This window comes from Juglans regia, chromosome 12 (assembly GCF_001411555.2).
Source record: "Juglans regia cultivar Chandler chromosome 12, Walnut 2.0, whole genome shotgun sequence".
Lineage (NCBI taxonomy): Eukaryota > Viridiplantae > Streptophyta > Magnoliopsida > Fagales > Juglandaceae > Juglans > Juglans regia.
In genome coordinates, this window is record NC_049912.1 from 25,516,676 (window position 1) to 25,538,084 (window position 21,409).

Consider the following 21,409-nt stretch of genomic DNA (forward strand, 5'->3'; position numbering starts at 1 on the left):
CTCAAACATTAACAGATGGTAGTTTGATGGAGTAGCTTGCATACGAACTTTGTCGAACTTCTAATCCCTTTGTCTAGGATTGTTCATACGGGATGGATTTTTTATGATCCGATCCGAACTTCGGGTAATCGGGTTCACTTAGGCGGTTATCACTGCTCGAATTTTACCCAAACCGATAACTAGAATTTCCTACCCGTCCATATTTGGGTGCGGGTACCAGTATAGTATCTGGGTACAAAATTAAATCTAGAACCTGATTTAGATTTAAAAAAATAAAAAATAAAAAATCTTTATATACATATTACTAATTAACGTTGGTCAAAACTTCATATAATTATATCTCTTTAATGAGGAGGTATGCATAATATTCCTATTCTTCACCAATTTTTAGTTGGAATAAAAGCCAAAGAAACAATGGAATAACGTTTTTTGTATATTAACCAATATTAGAAGTGAGTATATCGCAAGTCTTAAACTAGGGCTGCCACCCACTCATGCAAGGGTGGGGTAGCCCCTTCTCCGCACCCTACTCTTGCATGGGAGAGGGTAGGATTTTCAACCTCGTATCTTGTCCCGATGTTGAGGGGTGGGGGCAGACCCCTCATCCGCCCCACCCCCTCCCACTCTAATAGTACTCAACAGGTCATAATCCAATTAATCCGAACAGGTAACCGAGCCAAATGACATAGCCAAATTTGGATATACTACTCGGGTACCCCAACTCGCATTTGAATGGACACTCATACCTTAGTCACTCAATATTAAGAATACAAGAACACGTCACAATATATTGCTAAGAACCTGATGGCTTGATGACATATAGCCCGATTCGAAACCCCCACATTCCTTGTATTAAAAAAAAAAAAAAAACAAAGAATACCCCACAATATAGTATCGATTCGTGTATATACATATAATCCAGATTACAACCTCCCTATAATTACAACCATGCCAACGGTTCCCATCGTTTTCTCGAGTTTAAAAGAATTTCCTTACATTTCTCCAAAAGAAAGAAAAAAGGGAATGGATACAAGTTAAAATCAAACCTTAACAGTAATAGTCGGACAATAATGTTAGCTATATATGACATAAAAAGATTCACTTTGTGTCATCTCTATCAATGTTCTTATAACCTTGATCATGGCCCGATGGTAAGAAAGCCAGAGCGCGATTACTAATTTCCCAATTGGGTCAAAAAGAAAAGCACCATGAGAGAGTCATATGTATATATTTCGCCATAGCCCATAAAACCAATTAAACCGGACCAACACAAAGCATGAAGCCTAGCTACTTAAGGAGAGAGGCTAATGATTTGTTTGGGATACCCCAAAAATAAAAATAAAAAAGGGACAAACAGAAAAGTCGATTTATTCAATTAAAGATGATGCTGTAGTAGTGAAAGCGTGGTGATCTAGCTAGTCATCCCCATGAATATACCAGCACAGGAGCATGGTGGCGCAGCGACGCCGGATATATATACGAGCACATTGCTCCTTCACTAAGGAAGCACACTTGCTGGTACTGAAGGCGTTTCCCTTTCTCTTTGCAGGGGCCTTGTTGTATTGCTGGAGTTCCACCATGGCTGATGCCATCTAATTTCTTTTTGCTCTAAGAGAATAGAACACGTACAAAGTAAAAGTTTAGAGCTTGAGGAGGAGATGTGTGGGGTAGAGTTATATAATATAATACAATCTCAAAGCTTGGCCGAAAGAGAAGATCACGTTTGGCCGGGTTTCAAAGGGAATGAACATGGTCGGTGTGAGGGAAGGCCCACTCCCGTAGTGCCCATGCAAGCCAAGGCCCATCTCCAAAGGGACCAAGCCTAGGAAGGCTGAACCACGAAGCCCGGGCCTGAGTAAGGAAGCCAAGGGCTCGGGACGAGAGGGTCAGAAAGTCAAGTAAACACGGGACCGGACTATCCGTACCTATCCATTCAAGGTCTGGGAGGATCGGGGTCTGTCAAATCAAATCATCGGGCTAGGTGGGCAACACATCATCAGGCCCCTGACCCCAGAGTCCCGAATCCCAGGCACAAGCCAACCCAGATCGATGTTAGGAAATTCAGCACACAGTGGAGCATCCCATGAGTCGAGGACGACTCACCCGTAATCTGACATCTTCTGGCATGACAGAGAAGTGGTGGCCGTGCAAACGAAGGACAGCAGACACGGTGCAATCCCTCGTTAGGTCATAGACTAGCCCCCCACGAGGGCAACAGAGAAGGAGTGGTGGCAGGCCTGTCATCTGACACGCCACGATCTCCCTCAACGGAAGGGCCTGACTCAGGTATAAATAGGGATGACCTCCTTATGGGAGGGGGTCGATTCAATTTGGGTAACTCTTATTTTGTATTGTGTTTTCTCTTCTCCAGAGAGCATTCAACTGACTTAGGCATTGGAGTGATCTTGGAGGCCACGAGAGCTTCATTTTCTTCTTAGTTGTAGGTACCTGGAAGTTTGGGCTTTGCAGAACTATTCGAGCTGCAGAACACGACATCAACAATCGAGTTCCAAATCTGTGAGATTTGCAACCTTGGTAGCATGGTTTTCTGTGAAGAAGGGGGTGTGATTGGGGGTTTAAATTAGTTTTATAATGTGTGTATATATATATATATATATATGAAAAGTCTTTCTCCATTACTATATAACACGCTCTTAGATTCATAAAATATTTTATCTCTTTCTATTTTATCATTATAATTTTTTTAAATTATTATATAAAATATAATAAATAATTCAATTTTTTCAAATCTCAATTCAACTTTTTTAAATTTCAAAATAATAATAATATTAAAAAATAATATTCTAATAATATTTCTTTCAATTTTCATCTAAAATCATATCATCTCATTTCATCTCTGAATCCAAACCAACCCTAAAGGCATGTGCCAAGCATGAAAAAAGAGTTCATGCATGGGGAGAGGGTCAGGAAGGACGTTGGTTTTGTTGAATGAGTAGCTCTACAGCCACCGCTAATAGCCGCTAGTTGATTTTGTATGTTTTTATTTTTGACTTTTTTTTATATGTATTTTTTAACATTTTAAAATATTTACTTAAAAAAAATCTACAATATTATTAAAAAATATTCGCTTAATTATTAAGAAAAAAAATAAAAAATAAAATAACCCAACCGTAGCCTCCGGATCTCCATCATTTTCCTTTGTTGGATTCTGTTTGACTATCTAGAGAGAGAGAGAGAGAGAGAGAGAGAGAGGGAGAGAGAGAGAATTCCCAGCACTCTTTTAAGATTTTAAGTGTTAATAAGATAATTTATTAACATCTTCAATTTCAGGCTTCAACCGCATTGTTTTTGCTTCTAATTAATTTAATTGTTTAAATCGACCTGATCGATGCATTTATGCTGATCACATGGGGTGCATGGACCCTTCACATGATCTTATGTATGTGTGCCAAAAAAATGGTATTTGTGAGAGATCTTCCGGTCGGGTATCTCATTTTATTTATTTTATATTTTTTGACCTGATCAAAATTAAAAAAAAAAAAATTAATTTATCATTTATTTTTAAAAAAATTTTCAATTCATCTCATCTAATTATTATAATTTTTTTTAATTTTTATATAAAATAAAATAAATAATTTAACTGTTTCCCATAAAATTTTAATTTTAATTGTCATAATTGAGGATATAATACCATAAAATCTGCAAGTAGAATTTCTCATTTATTAAGTTCAGAGCAAATTTAAAAGGTGCGGTTGAAATGTGCCAATTTGGCTATTTTGTTTTAGAAAATTTTTTTATATTATATTATTATTTTATTTTCATTCTATTAAATAATATATAATATGTTTATCGTTATTAAATAATTATTTATTATATATTTATTTATTATATAATAGTGATAAATTATGAATATGTCATATATTACTTAATATAATTAAAATAGAATGAGAATGTAATGTATAATATTATTATTTATATAATAATTTATTTAATTTCTCCACGTGTGCTACATGCACGCGTAGCACGTGTCCACGACAGCGGCAGCGGTGGCCGAAGTGTACCAATGACCAAATAGACAAGAGAGGCAGTTAATTGTTGGGTCCCGCCGTCCCTGGAGGGAACGTTAGGTTTGTTTAGAAGGGAAAGCTTTGAAAGGTAGTTAAGCTAACGGTCTCCTCGATCATCTTTTCTCTTCACTGCGCGTGTAACCAATCCCAGAAGTAATTAAAGACACGGAAAAATGGAGCGACCCAGATTGGGGACATGCATCATCCACTCGTCCTGGACCGTTAACAAACGGTCAGCCACCAAATCAGTTAGATTTGGAACTAATAACGCTATATCTTCTCTAAAACTCTCTCCTCTGTTTAATCCTATCTGCCACAGCTTCCTTGCTCCACTTCACCCCCACCACACTTCTTCAACAGGGAGAGGAGGAGGAGGATCTGGCTCTTCACCCTGCACTGCCTGCAGCTTCTCTGCTGCTCTGATATTCTCAATTCCCCAATTTTCTTTCTTTGTAGCATCGGTGAGTAATTTTAATATTTTCTTATATTTTCCAAGTTCTTTTGTTTGAGTTTTGTACTTGTTTCGCATGCTCAATTTGATCTGTTCTTGTGAGCTTTGCTTGATGACATTAGTTCTGAATTCTTTCTGGTTATGCGACATTAGCTCTTTGGTTTTATTATCCGTAATGTAATGTAGAATCCCTGTAGCTGCTGTTGAATTTCAGGATCAACTTAGAAAAGGACTTTGAATTTGCATTTAGTATTGTTACAGATGGCATTATTCTAAACCATCGGGATAAATCTTATTCTTATCTTCTCGGGATGCAGCGAGTTTATAATTACTTATACCATATTAGATTAACTTGGTTGATGAGTTAAATGGATAATGGTGACAAAGTCAGTCAACATTAGGACATTTGTCTTGGAGGGCTTTCTAGAGTCTCGAATTTAAGAGTATGGGAAATACATATTTTTTATTAGAATAAGTTTAGAATAGGGATCTTTGGCACTAATCCCAATTGTCTGTCTGTTGGAGTCACAGAATTAGTACACAAGAAGAAACTTGTATTTTATCTTAGATCCTCCCTCATTGTTGGAGATGGTTAATTTTAATGAATTTTCTGTTTAGTTTCTTGTGGTCTTCATAATGAAAAATTTCACAAATATTTAATATAAAAGTCATATCCATTATTTGACTGTAATTACAGATTCTGAAGCTTGAATCATGGCTGAAAATTTGGCGGAGCCATTGCTAGATCCTGAGAACTTCAATCGAGAAGGGATTGATTTGGTAAGTTTTGTGAAAACCACATTGCAAGAACCGCATTTTGAAATCCACCTCTATGGTAATGATAACATCTTCTGAACAATATGATTTTATAGGAGCGCATACCGTTAGAAGAAGTTTTTGAACAACTTAGAACATCAGGACGAGGACTATCATCAGAAGATGCTGAAGTCCGACTGAAGATTTTTGGCCCAAACATGCTGGAAGAGAAGCCAGTAAGTACCACAGTTTAGAAAAATATGTAGTTTGTAACATGATTAATGCTTGAAGCAAGTAGAAAGTCAATCAAAGCTGGAAATCATATCAAATCAAAAGAGATAACCAGCTTGTCTCTTGACTACAAATCTCTAAGCACAATTCAGCTATGAATTTATTTGTTATTGGACATTATAAAGTCAAATATGAATTCAATATTGAATGGAGCTTAGAAATTTGTTGGGTCAGCCCTACCCCCACTTTTGACTCTATACTGTCGAATACAAATTGCTGGTGACTTATTTACAAAAATCCAGAATGTTTTTTTTTTCTGGCACTAATATTATGGTGTAGGATGTTCATCATGTTAAAGTAATTCCCAACTTTAAAATGCTATTGTTTTTTTTTTAATGCAGGAGAACAAATTTTTGAAATTTCTAAGTTTTATGTGGAATCCCTTGTCATGGGTTATGGAAGCTGCAGCAATAATGGCAATTGTCCTTGCCAATGGCGGAGTAAGTAGGATATATCTTAGGATGCAATTTCACTTTAGTGCTATTTGTTCATTCTGGCATATAACCTTCTTCTCTGGTTCTTTCTAAATGACATCCAGGGGCAGGGTCCTGACTGGCAGGACTTTGTAGGGATCATTTGTCTACTGATAATCAATTCAACAATCAGTTTTATTGAGGAAAATAACGCAGGGAATGCTGCAGCAGCACTTATGGCTCGTTTAGCTCCTAAAACAAAGGTGTGCCACTCTGATTGATGCCTTCAGCTAGGTGAATAGCTAAAAATGCTTTCAACATGGTCAAAATTTGTGTTGCTCTAGTTGGTTTCCCTATCATTATACTTGGGTAATACCAGGCACTTACAATATCTTCTCCTCAGAAACTCTATTGAACTGAAGCATCTAGGAAACATATGAAGTCTTTCATTTTTCATTTTATTGTGTATATATGATGGTATTTTGGCACTCCTTGTCCAGTGCTACTTCCCGTTTGTGCTCCTGTTTCTAAATTTTCTGCTGAACAAAACATGCACATGCACTCCCAAATGTATGTGCATGTGCACATAAGGCCTAACTTCGCTTTGGAAAGGAAAAAAAAATGGAGAACACAAGGCAATTAAAATCAGTGTTTGATGCAGCATGGTGCACGTGAAGCGGAATCTATGAACACAAGATATCACAACTCTAGAATTCTATAAGTTTAGAAATCAAGCCTGGAAATCAAGGGTAGGAACATAAGAATTTATGAAAAAAACTCAGAATATTTCTTATTGATCAACTGATGAACAATGATAACTGCAGGGGCCAAGCCGGCCTTATGATGGTTAAATAGAATCTGAATCCTAACCTAGCACAAAATCCTAAGAAAACCCAACTTCTAAAATTAATCACAATTTAGCTCAAGCGACCCTAGTGCGGTCAAGCAAATTTTTTCTAGGTTCTTATCACAAGCTTGCTCGAGTAAGTTGTCACACGAGTTTCAAGTGTACTCTCTTCCCAAATAGTGAAATTTAGATGCAAAAGGTCGAGCGGAAGTTACAAGCAATTCTCAAAGGCACTTGCTCGAGCAGGGATTGAGCGGGTCGAGCGAGACTCAAAAAATTGACCTTCCTACTCTCAAACTTCTCCATGAAACCATGGGCAACCTGGTCTACATCAGATTTCATTCTTTTACCTTGCTTGTCATTGTATTAATATTTTGAAAGAAGGAAAATTCTAATGATAGACACTTTCAAGAAGTCTTTCGTTTCTAGTAATCCATACAGTAAAGAAGTGTGATTCAGTGGGAAATGAAGCTGTCAAAGAGGTCCTGGAGGCTTTCTCAGCTTCCTTGAACTTTTTAAGGATCTCATATCTGTTAAATTAGTGGGTTTTTTTTTGTGTGCTTCTGGATAACTTTATTCCCTGTGGAGATTACCTTGCAAATATAAATGATGTGTCTACTCTCCCTTATTTCCATTGAAGAATGCTCATTCTCTGGGTTCATTTTATTGCCTTTACTTTATCTTTTAAAATAAAACCCTTGTATGTCCAACAAAAATATCAACACACCGTCTCTTCACTCAGGTTCTCAGAGATGGGCAGTGGCAAGAGCAAGATGCAGCTATCTTGGTACCAGGAGATATAATTAGCATAAAGCTTGGAGATATCATTCCTGCTGATGCTCGCCTGCTTGAAGGAGACCCACTAAAGATTGACCAGGCAAGTGCTTCTTAGAAGTTAAACAAGAAACTATATTATAATACTGCACTCGCAACAAGTATCCATAACTTCCTTTTGGGTGGTTATTTCTATGTCTTGACTCTTCAATGCATTGAATATAGTCCATAAAAAGTGGATCTAATATACCTGCTTGTTGTAATAATAATAATAATAATAATAATAATATAAACTTATATGACTAATGACATAATAGTTCTAAATTTCTGTGCAGTCAGCCCTTACTGGAGAATCTCTACCTGTCACTAAGAGGACTGGAGATGAAGTATTTTCTGGTTCAACGTGTAAGCAAGGAGAGATTGAAGCTATAGTGATAGCAACTGGAGTAAACTCCTTTTTCGGAAAAGCAGCACATTTAGTTGACAGCACTGAAGTTGTCGGCCATTTCCAGCAGGTTATTTTGAAATTCTATAACAAATGTCAGCATTTATATTCATGGTTGTAGCTGGTTGGAATAGAAATGGACAGGAACGAAGTATATTTATGGAATGTGACATCAGTAACTGCCAAATTGATGGAGATATTGCCCCAAACCACCTTACTGGTTGTAATTCAAATCTGCCTGAGAGAAAATTAGTTAAGCTGTTTCACCAATGAGGCTGTCACATTCTAAAAGTTCTATTGAAACTTTTATAGCGTTATGAAAGTTTTGAATCCTACTTTTAATATGAAATCGATAACTTTTATTTCTGCAGGTCCTTACCGCCATTGGGAATTTCTGCATTTGCTCTATAGCTGTGGGAATGATTCTTGAAATCATTGTGATGTTCCCTGTACAGCATCGTTCATACAGGGATGGAATCAACAATCTTCTCGTTCTATTAATTGGAGGAATACCCATAGCTATGCCAACAGTATTATCCGTGACACTTGCTATTGGTTCTCATCGACTATCTCAACAGGTGCAAGTCATCATTGCCCTAAGTCAATCATATGATAGACCTACTATGAAATTTATACTACCAAAGTTTCTGTTGCAAATAATATGAAGTGGAAATCAAAGCATATCTGTGCCAAAATTGTCCTATGGATTTACGTTGTCCACATAATATTCACATTTGAAATACTTCTCATATTTATCAAATGAAAGATATTTTGATTTTGTGCTTCTCTATTATCAAACACAGCATCAAACTCAAAAGATCAATACTGAGATTGTTTGAAACATTATTTTCATTTCCGAAGGGTGCCATAACAAAAAGGATGACAGCAATTGAAGAAATGGCAGGAATGGATGTCCTTTGCAGTGATAAAACTGGAACTCTGACACTGAATCGCCTCACTGTTGATCGGAACCTTATCGAGGTACGCAATCTGACTAGTGAGATTGTTGCTACAGGTAGTTTTTCCGCATTTAGTACATCATGACAGAGTTTTGAGTTATTGGGCATTTTTATCTGAAAAGTTTTCACCATGGAAATCCACCTTTATTGTCCCAAAAATTTATCAAAGAATACACAAGTATAAAAGTAATTTTTGGGACAGTTAAGCAACATGAGTAGTTTTCCTTCGGGAAAGCATGTTCAGTTTTGCCAAATTGATAGGCACTATGATATTCAACTTGAAACTTCCTCCATTTCTTGCTTACCATACAATGCTTTTAGATTGTATTTATTGAGTCTGGTAAGAAGATTGATGCTGATCTTGTAGAAAGAAATATTATCTTAAACTATATGTCATTGCTTTCGGTTGAAAATTTTATTCACAATAGACAGAAGAGGGACAAATTTATTCATATTTTTCATTTTTATTATACCCTGAATCAGTGTACAATATCAGTCACTTTGAATTATACTTTTTTATGGAAAATGCCTGTGCTCATTGAAATAATGAAGATGCTTGCTAAGTTGTTTTGGTCAGCTGCATTCTTTTATGTAAATGCATCTTTTACATTTTTATTCCCGAGTCCTCACAGGGCTTGGCAAATTTTTGTAGTATTTAAGCATGAAGGTTATTTTACCAAGTAAAATTGTGAAAAGAAAAACTATCCGTGGCATGGAGTAAGAAAAGAAAATACAGCATTTTGTGTTTTATGGCTTGTTATTATGACGGGCTGCATTTCATCTATCAGATTGAAATATCTCTACTGTTGGATATGTCAACCTCAAATATTAAAGGCGGCTAACTACCTTGTGATACAAGGCTCCTGATATCTCTTTTCTGGAAATTAGAAGCTTCTGAATTTCTGTGCAGGGAACTCTAGGAAGAACGAGGAATTCAATTGCCTCATTTTTCCTAATAAGACTAACAGCCTAATACATACCTTGTGCAGGTTTTTAACAAAGATATGGACAAAGACATGGTTGTCTTGCTTGCAGCGAGAGCATCAAGACTGGAAAATCAAGATGCTATTGATGCGGCCATCGTTAACATGCTGTCTGATCCAAAAGAGGTAGCGCTGTAAATATGATATCTAAATTCTACTGAAGTTTCTTACTTATATCCCTTTGTTTGGGTGTACATGTTTATATGCATAAAACTAACTGAAAGTCTTTCTCGTCTTTTAGGCACGTTCAGATATCGAGGTAGTGCATTTCCTTCCATTCAATCCAGTGGACAAACGTACTGCCATTACGTACATTGATTCTGATGGTAACTGGCATCGTGCCAGCAAAGGTGCTCCCGAACAGGTATCCTTATTTTCATAACATTCACCCAAATATTTCATGTTTCCTGATCTTCTCCTTCTCGCATGACCTTTTAGTGCAAAGTTTGCTTCTGAAGTTTCAACCATTGTATTGATGAAAAGTGCTATAAAAGAACGGTTCCTCAGTTTATTACTAATAAACCACAAGTCGTAGGATTTGGTAATGGTGTACCGAATATAATTTATCTTACAGGAACTGTATCAGAACATGAATTGTTGTCTATAATGTTTGTCTAAATGTCAGATTCTAAATCTTTGCAAAGAGAAACAAGAGATTGCTGGAAAAGTGCATGCTATCATTGACAAATTTGCTGAAAGGGGCTTACGATCTCTAGGAGTTGCTTATCAGGTATAGCACATTGCTATCTGTTTTTACTTTTTATTCCCGAAGTTAGGTTGTAATAACTAGTGAATTTAGTAGGTTAATTTGCACTTAAAAGATAAAATCTTGAAATTGGAGAGCATTTCATCATTTGAGCAATTATTTAAAAGCCAAATCATCTGATCATCCTTCCAGGCAGTTCCGGAAAGAACTAAAGAGGCTCCTGGAGGTCCTTGGACATTTTGTGGGTTGTTACCCTTGTTTGATCCTCCAAGACATGATAGTGCTGAGACCATCCGCAGAGCACTTAACCTTGGAGTCAATGTTAAGATGATTACAGGTACATGTAAATTGCTAATGATATGATAAAGACTTCATATACTTCCAAGAATCAATTTCTGCCTTTATTTATAGTACTCATTTAAGTGTTGATACTGATTTTTTTTCTCTCATATGATTGTTTCCACTCACTGAAGCTCGCACTATGTGAGCAGATAGAGGACACTTTTATTTTTTACTCTTCCCTAATTTTTCTGCATGAGAAAAGTAGATATTTATTTCATTAGGCATGTCTTGGCTGCTGAAATCATGTCAAAACTTTGAAAGAAGAAACCAGTGTTTAGACTGCTAACAAGAAAATCACCTCAGAGGTGGAGAACTCAGTGAAGCATCATAATTACACAGATTATTCGCAGTTCTCCATGCATCCAACAATCAACATTCCACTGTATCAATAAGTATCAGGAACTATAATCTGAATATGAACTGAAACATGGAAATCGAGAACGAGTTGATACAAATGATAATCTGCCCAGAATTCAAAGATTCACTAATGATGGTCAACTCCCCAGTGCTTGCCAAATTTTCCCTCAGTATGCTACTGATTTGGAGAATTTAAAGAAAAATTTTATCAGTTGACAATGAATTGATTGAAATAAGAATGCTGCCCGGAGCTCTTAGGCTCACTAAAGATGCTAAAAAACCTGTGATTCAATCACTACTTTTCCTCTCGACGCGTCAATGATTTGGGGAACATAAATAAAAATATACCTTTCAAGAAATGCAATCTGAAGCATTTACCAGGTCTCAGCCAGGTTCTACCGGTTCTAAGCATCAATGGATACACATGTAAATCCTTAAGAAAACGTCAACTCCTATTATTTCTTCTTCACAATATTATAGCTAGGACTTGTGCATCGCTTTGTGATTAACCCATTTTATCTTTCACATTTTCCTCTTAAAATATAATTGAGAACTCTGCTGCTGTAAGTTGCTATACATTTGTGTAAACATTTTTGTTTTCTAGTTAATATCAGAAAGCTTTGGGCAGGAATGCCAAATAGATATAATAATATGTAAATATATGTCCTCATGAAGGTGATCAGTTGGCAATTGCAAAGGAAACAGGCAGACGACTTGGTATGGGAACAAATATGTACCCCTCTTCTTCATTGTTGGGCCGTGAAAAAGATGAAAATGAAGCTCTTCCAGTGAATGAGCTTATTGAAAAGGCAGATGGCTTTGCTGGTGTATTCCCTGGTATTTAAATCTAATACTTATCTCCTGAAAACTTCATTCTTATTCTTCTTATTCTTGTTGGGTGGTGATTTACTTGGTTTGAATTAAAAGAAAAATGCTAACTACATCATGAAAGTGTATTTTCTTTATTTCTCTCTTATATTTTTTAGTAACTTCTACCCCCATGTCAGTTGATTTTCTTGAGGCCTCTCAGAAACCATAAAGCATAAACTTTGAGTAATTATATGTATTAGGCTTATATATCATTCGTATCAACAAATTTACAAAATTCTAGGGCCTAAGTATGGCAAGGTTTCCAACTGACTTATCATATAAATGACCTCAGAGAAGTAACTGTCCTTGCATACTTGATTGCTAAAAAAAATACATGATTGATTTCATGAAAATCTCTGTAGTTTCCGGAAAAAACAATGTTATGTATACGTTTCATAGTATAGTCATGTCTCGTGGTGATTTTATATTTCCTGTTACCTTTCAGAACATAAGTACGAAATTGTGAAAATTTTACAAGAAAAAAAGCATGTGGTTGGAATGACTGGGGATGGTGTGAATGATGCACCTGCGCTAAAGAAAGCAGATATTGGAATAGCAGTGGCAGATGCTACAGATGCTGCAAGAAGTGCTTCCGATATAGTCTTAACTGAACCTGGCTTAAGTGTGATTATCAGTGCTGTTTTAACTAGCAGAGCGATATTCCAAAGAATGAAGAATTATACAGTTGAGTATCGATCTTTTCTTCTATTTATAATGATGTTAACATTATTTCTGCAGCACCAAGGTCTATAATAGGTGCTTGTAGGGAAAAATTGAAAACCTGGAAAATACGATTCATTTTTTTAGAAGTTCACTGTGTTTGTCCCCATTTTGATTTAAGATCCTACCTTGCCTTTAACTTACTTTGGACCATTAGAATGGCTTGACCACCATACAAGTATAACGTCTTATACTATCACTGTCTTTTCTTGGGGTTGGAGATATCCTAAGATCAACAAGCATTTATGTCAAAACTGTTTAATGTCAAAACTAATTAGCTTGCATAAATATGCAGATATATGCTGTCTCCATAACCATAAGGATTGTGGTAAGTTAGGATTCTTTTTTCTATTGCACCAGTCCCAATGCTAATGTTTTAGCCTGATTTTTTCTTTAATATCATATAGTTATTCAAAATCAACTTTTTTGCAGCTAGGTTTTGTGCTTTTAGCCTTGATATGGGAATATGACTTCCCACCTTTCATGGTTCTGATAATAGCAATACTGAATGATGGTAATATTTCAAGTAGCCTATGTTTTTTTTTTATTAATAATGAATTTTACATTCAGGAACTTCCTCTGTTTGCTGGAACTCTTCACATCTATTTTTTTACTAACTCTGATTACAGAATGGACCAGATAGTTTGTAAAACAGAAAAATTAACTAGACGAGAAGGGAAATATAATATTGAAATTGTTTAGCAACTTTAGCTGTACATAAGAAATATGTCTCATCTGGTTTTAAAGCATTTTCTCATATTGTTGCCTAGTTATCTTTTACCTTGTCTTGAGAATTTATTTTGGAACCATTATATAATTAAAATTATAATCTAATTTAATTTAATTTTCCAATAAAGTGGTATCAAACTTCATTATTAACTGTCAATGGCAGCACACAATCTTCTCCAAATTCTCTAGACAAAACATATTGTTGAGTTTAGGAACAAAGTTCAAGTATTTTTGCAAAATATTATAACCAAATTGAGAGACAATTGGATGAATATGCATACGGTTTGCTTTAAGTTTCTCATCACAATTCACAAATCAAAATTAAAAACCAATATTATTAACAGAAAGTATAGGAAGAGTTTTTTATATCATTAATGCTTAGCCATTTGGAACACTGTAACTTCTTTTTTTTTCTCAAAGGTTTGTGTACTTGAATTAGGGACCATCATGACAATTGCTCAAGATCGGGTAAAGCCTTCTCCCATGCCAGACAGTTGGAAGCTCAATGAAATATTTGCAACCGGAATTGTCATTGGCACATATCTTGCCTTGGTTACTGTTCTGTTTTACTGGGTTGTAGTGGGCACCACTTTTTTTGAGGTATAAAACTCATCAAACTTGTTTTATGAACTTTCTTCTGGAGAGGCTGTATGAAGGGAGTAGAGAAATAGATACAAACTGTTTTATTTGCTATACCTGATTGTTGTATGTATCAATTATCCATGCCACTGTAGACGCACTTCAACTTAAGATCCTTATCTAGCAACAGTGAGGAAGTTTCATCAGCTGTATATTTGCAAGTTAGCATCATCAGCCAGGCTCTCATATTTGTTACACGCAGTCAGGGGTGGTCGTTTCTAGAGCGGCCCGGAACTCTGTTGATGTGTGCATTTGTGGTGGCTCAACTGGTAAGGTTCTTGCAGAAAGGACATGTGTCTCTTCAAATATTTCCAACAAGAGCAAATTTGACGATCTCATGAATAGATATTTCTTATAAATCTACTAAATCAAACCGAGCAGAGTTTCATAGCATTAGCTGAGATTTGCAGTTCTACATGTTTAGGTGGCAACTGTAATTGCGGTCTATGCAAATATTAGCTTTGCTTACATCAGTGGAATTGGATGGGGATGGGCTGGTGTTATATGGTTATATAGTTTGGTCTTCTATGTACCGCTGGATATAATCAAGTTCATAGTGCGCTACGCATGGAGTGGAGAGGCTTGGAATCTCTTATTTGATAGAAAGGTTAGTGGCGTTTTCATTGCTCCATGGTAATCATTATCATCTCTCTATGAGAAATAACCTTTCTTAGAATGATTCTTCTTGCTTTGTCGTTATTTTTGTTTTGAGCAGACAGCTTTTACTTCTAAGAAAGATTACGGAAAGGAAGACAGGGCAGCCAAGTGGATACTTTCTCAAAGAAGTCTGCAAGGATTGATGTCTTCAGAATTGGAGAAAAATGGGAAGCGATCTTCTTTGATTGCTGAACAGGCTAGGCGGCGTGCTGAAATAGCCAGGTACTACAAAGTTTTAATCGTATTATCTCTTCACCACGACCCCCTTCCAGAATTTATTTTGAGTGGGGTTCAATACCATGGAAATTAGTTAGATTGCAGAAGTCTTTCTACCTTCCTGCTGCATTAACTTAGTCTACTGACTTGTATTTTTTTTTTTCCCCAATTAGTTGAATATTTTGGCATTGAATGTTAATTGAAGTGCACTTGCTATAAACTTTGAATTTCGCAGGCTAGGGGAGATACACACTCTGAGAGGACATGTAGAGTCTGTAGTGAGGCTTAAGAATTTGGACTTGAATTTGATCAAGTCGGCTCATACAGTCTGATGTAAAATAGAAAAACTGTATCACTCAGTTCTCTAGTGAAGGCAAACCTGGCAGCATTGCTCACATGACTAATGTCGACTGTAATCAGCGAAGGAAAAACCATTTCTCATGTAAGGTTCTGGAAATGGCATTGGTGATCCATGCAGGGTTCTCAATTCTTTGGCTCCAAAGGTCAGGATTGCATCACGAATTGGGTCTTCAGCTATATAAATTATGCTATTTCTTAGTAGGATTGCAATTTTTGACAGAGAAGAGGACTATCCTGAGCTTTGAGCTTTGGATATTCTTGCTTTTATTTGCGGAGCTTTGATGTAATAGATAGGCAATTCCCATACAAATAAAGAAAATCAGACTGTTCTTTTTGCCAGAATTCATGGATCTTAATATAAGTTTGGAGTTGAGACAATTTCATTGTATTGCCAGAAGCATTCATATGTGCCATGCATGAAACTGGAAATGGGTTGGTAATGCAAACAGAAACGTTAGCTGGGTGATATACTAAGGATAAGAGGTAGTCCCTGACCTGGCAGAAATTTTCTGCAGCTATAATAAATTAGGCATGCTTTTACCTATCAAAATAAATTAGGCAGGCCTTTGAAGTTTGCTCCAAAAGTAGGTCGGTTTGGTGTAGAAATCTTGCTTGGCAAGAAGAAGATAACTTCAACACTAAACGACTAATCGTTTTATATGAACAGGTGTTAATCCTCATCAATTAAAACTTCTGTTTTGACACGGCCTGATGGACAGTACTCTATAATCATTATTTTAGAGGTAGTAATAGACACCCTGCAATCAATATCTCAGTCGTTTACAGTGAGGGCTAAGAGTCATTCCCATAAAACTTGAGACTGCATTCTTTGGGGAGAAAGCCGAGAAACCGTAAATATATATATATATATATATATATTTTTTAAAGAAGAAGACGGTACTTTAATTTTATTAAAAAATCTTCACTTGTGGCAGAGAAAAATCGTAGTTACAACCAGATACGTGGGAATATAAATAAGCATAAAACCAAAATCGCATCAAAAAATACTAAAACAATTAAACACAGTACAAAACTAAAAGATGTACAGGGTAAAAAAACAGAACAGACAAAAGATAACCAACCCTAAACAATAAATAAATAAAAAAACCTGCAAAAAAAGACACATGCAAATGAGAATAACAAAACAAGTAAATCACAAACAACTTATCAGGAGCGACACTAAGAGATCCGCAAATAAGGAAGACCAATTATGTCTATGCGAAGAATACCTCTTAAACTGCTAGGTAACGTACAATTATCACTAGACCAATCCGAATTTAATGAAGTATTGTAGTCCACTTGATGACTGCATTCTTATTGTACATTATGAGAAGCATTATTTAGAAAATAGATTTTCTTAGAAAGAGGACATGTTGATAATAAGCTCCTTTCCGAGCCTTGTAAAGATTCAAGGAAAGCTCAAACCACATTTAGATCAGCACTCGAACAGGATTAGTAAAGTTATAATCGGAGTTGTTTGAAATTATTATCAAAGCCAAGAACTTCTTACTTGATTCCCAACCAGCATTAAAATACTCTGGTATCACATCTCTCATTCCAAATTTAATTTCTGTTCACTCCTCATCCACGTTCTTCAAATGTGCATGCCTCAAAGAAGAAACTAACTCGGCACAGTTAAGATGATAATACTCATCAACATGAGAATGCGTGCTATAACATGCTAATAATGCTACTTCATTAACACAAGTAATTGGTTAGCCTTTTCCATTTCAACCAAAAACTTACAGTCGATGGACTGAAATATCTTTCTGCCATCGGAACTCTCTGCAGCTTCTACTATATTATTGAAACTGGGTAAATAACAGAGAGATTCTGGCCGTCCCCCTCCCCACAGAGGCCTTGTTACTGAACCGTCATTGAAGTATATCAAACCAACCTATCACTTTACTCGACTTTTTCTTATTTTCTACTCAACAGTTTTGATCAGAAAGAAGATTCAAAGTCACAGACATCTCACGCACGGAGCTTAAATGGGACATGGGATATACGGCCATTATTTTTGTTGTTGCAGGGAAGGGAGGCCGAGTACTGTAAATGTGCAGACAATGTTATGATCTGAGAAGATCCGACAGAAAACGAAGAAATAATATAAGTCAACAGGTCGCATGAAAAGGTTTAATGATAAAAAAATTGCGTCTTTGATGTGGGAATGCGTCGAACTCATGGATTGGAAAAAGAATTCGTATACGTCTGGGTTGAAACTTGAAAGCATGCATGTGATATGATCCGCAATGTACTCTCAGAACATCTAGTTGGCCTCGTATCACTCGCAAACTTGCCCGAGCAGCCAAATTAAGTCAATGAATTAGACAGTATCGTTGTAACGCTGAACGATTCAAAGTCAAGCTCACCTTGGTCACTGATCAGTAAAGTTCGGGAGAAGTTCTATAGCACTTGGGTTATCAGCAAAATGCTCTTGGTACTCTCTAACATTCATTTATAATATGTTTGTCAACAGCTTTGGAAGCTTTATATATATACCCATCTGTCTCTCTGATCTCTCTGTCAATGGCCGGAGGAGTGCCCTTCTCTGCAGCACTCACTGCCCTTATTGTTCTTATGTCGATGGTCCACAAACTTGCAGTATCAAGGATAGCCATCACTGTGCTCCTTCTTCGTGCGGCAATATCCACGGCATAAGGTATCCTTTTCGACTCAGAAACGATCCAGCAAACTGCGGCGACACAAGATATAACCTGTCATGTGAGAACAACAAAACACTGGTGTTACTTCTTATTTTCTGCAAAATACCACGTACGGAGAATCAATTACAATAACTTCACAATCCGAGTTGTAGACTCAGAACTTCAGAAGATCAATAATTTCTCCACCATCCCTCATTATGTTCTTACAAGTGTCGACAATTTCAGTTCTTGGGATCCGTACACCCCGATATCATCAAGAGGTGTGGTTTTCGTGAGCTGCGAAAAGCCAATGAATTCTCCATCCTATCTGAACACTTGATCTACTTGCTTTGATGATAATGATCATGGAGTGTATTACTCCAACTCTTCTTCATCCCATTCAAAGAAGTATAGATATGCCATAGATGGACAGATGAATGCAGCAGATGTGGAGTACTCGTGCCGGATTGAGCAAATGGTATGGTCATCTTGGCCGGGAAATGAAGACTCAATTAAGATCTCCACAATGTAATGGCGTATGGTTTTGAGTTTTCATGGCTGAATTTTAATGGTGAGGAAAAAAGAATGCATATTTATTATAATTACAGATTTCTTTCTTTCTTTTGTGAATTATACATTGGATTTTTTTTTTTTTTTAAAAAACTGACTAATCATTCATGCACGTACGTACTTTCTCAAACCAGGAGGATTCCTTGGCATTTCACATGGGGTATTCAATGGTGAGGTCTCTATCTCAAAAAGGTGTTCAAAGGTGTCATCAGTGATCTATACATATTATATATAATTGGATGGGCTGTGCTCGATGATGATGACATAAGTCCTACTAATGGAATAATTCCATGTGCTTGATCACTTTTATCGATTGATCGATCGATCTCAAACTTATAGCTATAGGCCTTTTTTAATTTCTTTTATAGATCTCAAAAACAAAGGAAAAAGAGGATAAAGACAGTAATTTTTCCCAAGGAATTAGCTTCCTATCTTGAATAAAAAAAAAAAAAAATCCTTTACATGATGCCATGGTGCGTGTGCTTAAGTCCATGATTTCTTTTTTGAAGTAAAAAAGTTGGTAAGAACCTCATCATGATCTCCACTTTTAAAAATATGCTTCAACGTGCAGTGAAAGTTATACTGGGAACTCCATGTGTGCATGATTGTGTTTTTGATCTATAAATGGCGTACGTAGGAGGCATTTATCAATGTTTGTACGATATTATTGCTGTTGAGGAGTTTTTCCAAAGTCATAATAACCTCGTGCCAATCAGGTATTCTTACTCAGAGATCATTAAAAAGATGACAAAAAATTTCGTGGAAAAAATAGGAGAGAAGGAGGCTATATATGGTACTGTATTGAAGGGAACGCTTCGAAGTGGTCGATCGTATGTCTTGTAGCTGTGAAGATGTTCGGCAAGTATATATAAAGCAAATAGAAAAGAATTTATCAATAAAGTTGCAACAATAGGAAGGATTCGACCATGTTAATGTAGTGCAACTCATTGGCTTTTGTGTTCATGGATCCAAACGTGCTCTTTCATATGAGTTCATGCCCAATAAAACTTCAAGGAATTTGCAGAACATTCAAGCACTCAAATTTACTTTTCTACCTGAGTTTATGACCAATTTTAGGATGGAAAAGACATAGAAATAGAAGGTGTCATAGAAAAGAAATTAAAGAAAGCATGTTAAAAGATCATGATTATAGTCGCATTATGGTGCATACAGATGAGGCTTTGTGATCGTCCGTCAATGAATGAAATAGTGAAAATGCTTGAAAGTGAAGAATGCTTATTACCAATGCCTCCCAAACCTTTCCTATCATCAATTCAATCAGGTGATCAATGAATCCATTCAACCACATCTTAAATGCTAATTGATTGATACCTCAGTTGATCTACAAGGAAAAACTAGCATGCATGCAATATCCTGATCATTCAATGGATTAGGCATTTATTAATTTTTTTATATTTGTAGTCGTTTTGAAAAAGAGTAAGATTTATTATTAAAAATTAAAAAAGAAAAATTATGTGGATCAATATTTATTCATTTTTTAAAAATAATTATACGATACTTGCGCACTCACGATTATAATTATCATTTCTCAAAACTCTCTATCTAACAATATTAATTTTCAAATTATATATATACTTCCTTAGAGCATTCTCATTGGATTAGCTAAAAGCTAAATCCAATTAGAATTTAGCTATTAGGTCATAAAATCTCTCACATTGAATTAGCTATATTCCAAAGTCAGTAAAGTCTAAACTAATTTTCAAATTTGGAACACACTATTCATTCATCAAATCATTTTTATATTATTTCTTTCTCTCTCATTTTAATATAAATTATTTCTCTGATCTCCATTTTAAATGACCATTTTAAATGACAATTGAAAAAATATAATTAGAATACAATTACTAATTAATATATAATATTATGAATAGTAAAATATGATAAAATAAAATAAATTCATAATTAAAAAAATTAAAAAAATTTCAAAATTATTAATTATTCATTACTATATAATGAATAAATGGATAATTCAATTTAGAGATTTGATGTGAATAGTCAAAGTTAAATTCATTTTATATTATTTTATTGTCATATAATGAAAAAATAGCTATTCCAATATAGAAACTTATGTGAATGTAATAGCTAAATATTAAATTCATTTTGTATTCATCAAAAATATATTTTAATTTAACTAATCCAACAAGAGTGCTCTTAGAGGCAAATTAGATAACTCCTTCACTCTAAAAGCTCAAATCTACTACAGCCCAATAAAACTTTCAAAATTTTCCTCGTCAAATACAAGGTGGAAGCAATCCAAACAGCAAGCACTACTGAAATGGTTGATCAAATAAAAGAAAAATAATGTAAAAGCCCTTCAGCGATCCCTAGAGAGTGAGATCAGCAGTATACCAACTCTCTATTTATTATATAGTACTGTTTGAGTTTTCATTCAATTTGACTGCTACTTTGTCTTTTTTAATTTTTTTTATTTAATGTGTAAACAAGTGATTATTAATAAATTTTTGTATTTTTTAAAAAAATATTTAAAATAAAAAAATAAATAAAATATAAAAAATATAAATATACTGTAAGACACGATCAGCTGTACACGCTAAGTGTCACAGTAGCAACGCGCATTTTTTTATTCTTCTGGTGGGGGAGAGAGAGAGAGAGAGAGCTGAGTCAAGGAA

The 21,409-nt window shown here is 35.5% G+C and overlaps 1 protein-coding gene across 1 annotated transcript; it reads left to right on the forward strand.

Annotated features, from left to right (window-relative positions):
- Positions 1-4,287: 4,287 nt before the first annotated feature.
- On the forward strand, positions 4,288-15,932 carry LOC109004996 (ATPase 10, plasma membrane-type-like). The gene is made up of 22 exons (XM_018983736.2): positions 4,288-4,489; positions 5,177-5,259; positions 5,352-5,471; positions 5,868-5,966; positions 6,065-6,202; positions 7,529-7,663; positions 7,896-8,075; positions 8,377-8,583; positions 8,867-8,986; positions 9,954-10,073; positions 10,189-10,311; positions 10,573-10,677; positions 10,846-10,990; positions 12,028-12,189; positions 12,668-12,906; positions 13,238-13,270; positions 13,375-13,456; positions 14,111-14,271; positions 14,406-14,579; positions 14,735-14,917; positions 15,026-15,189; positions 15,419-15,932. Exons 2-22 carry the CDS (start codon positions 5,194-5,196, stop codon positions 15,513-15,515), a joined length of 2,853 nt encoding a protein of 950 aa, XP_018839281.1. The 5' UTR covers positions 4,288-4,489; positions 5,177-5,193; the 3' UTR covers positions 15,516-15,932.
- The last annotated feature ends 5,477 nt before the right edge of the window (positions 15,933-21,409 follow it).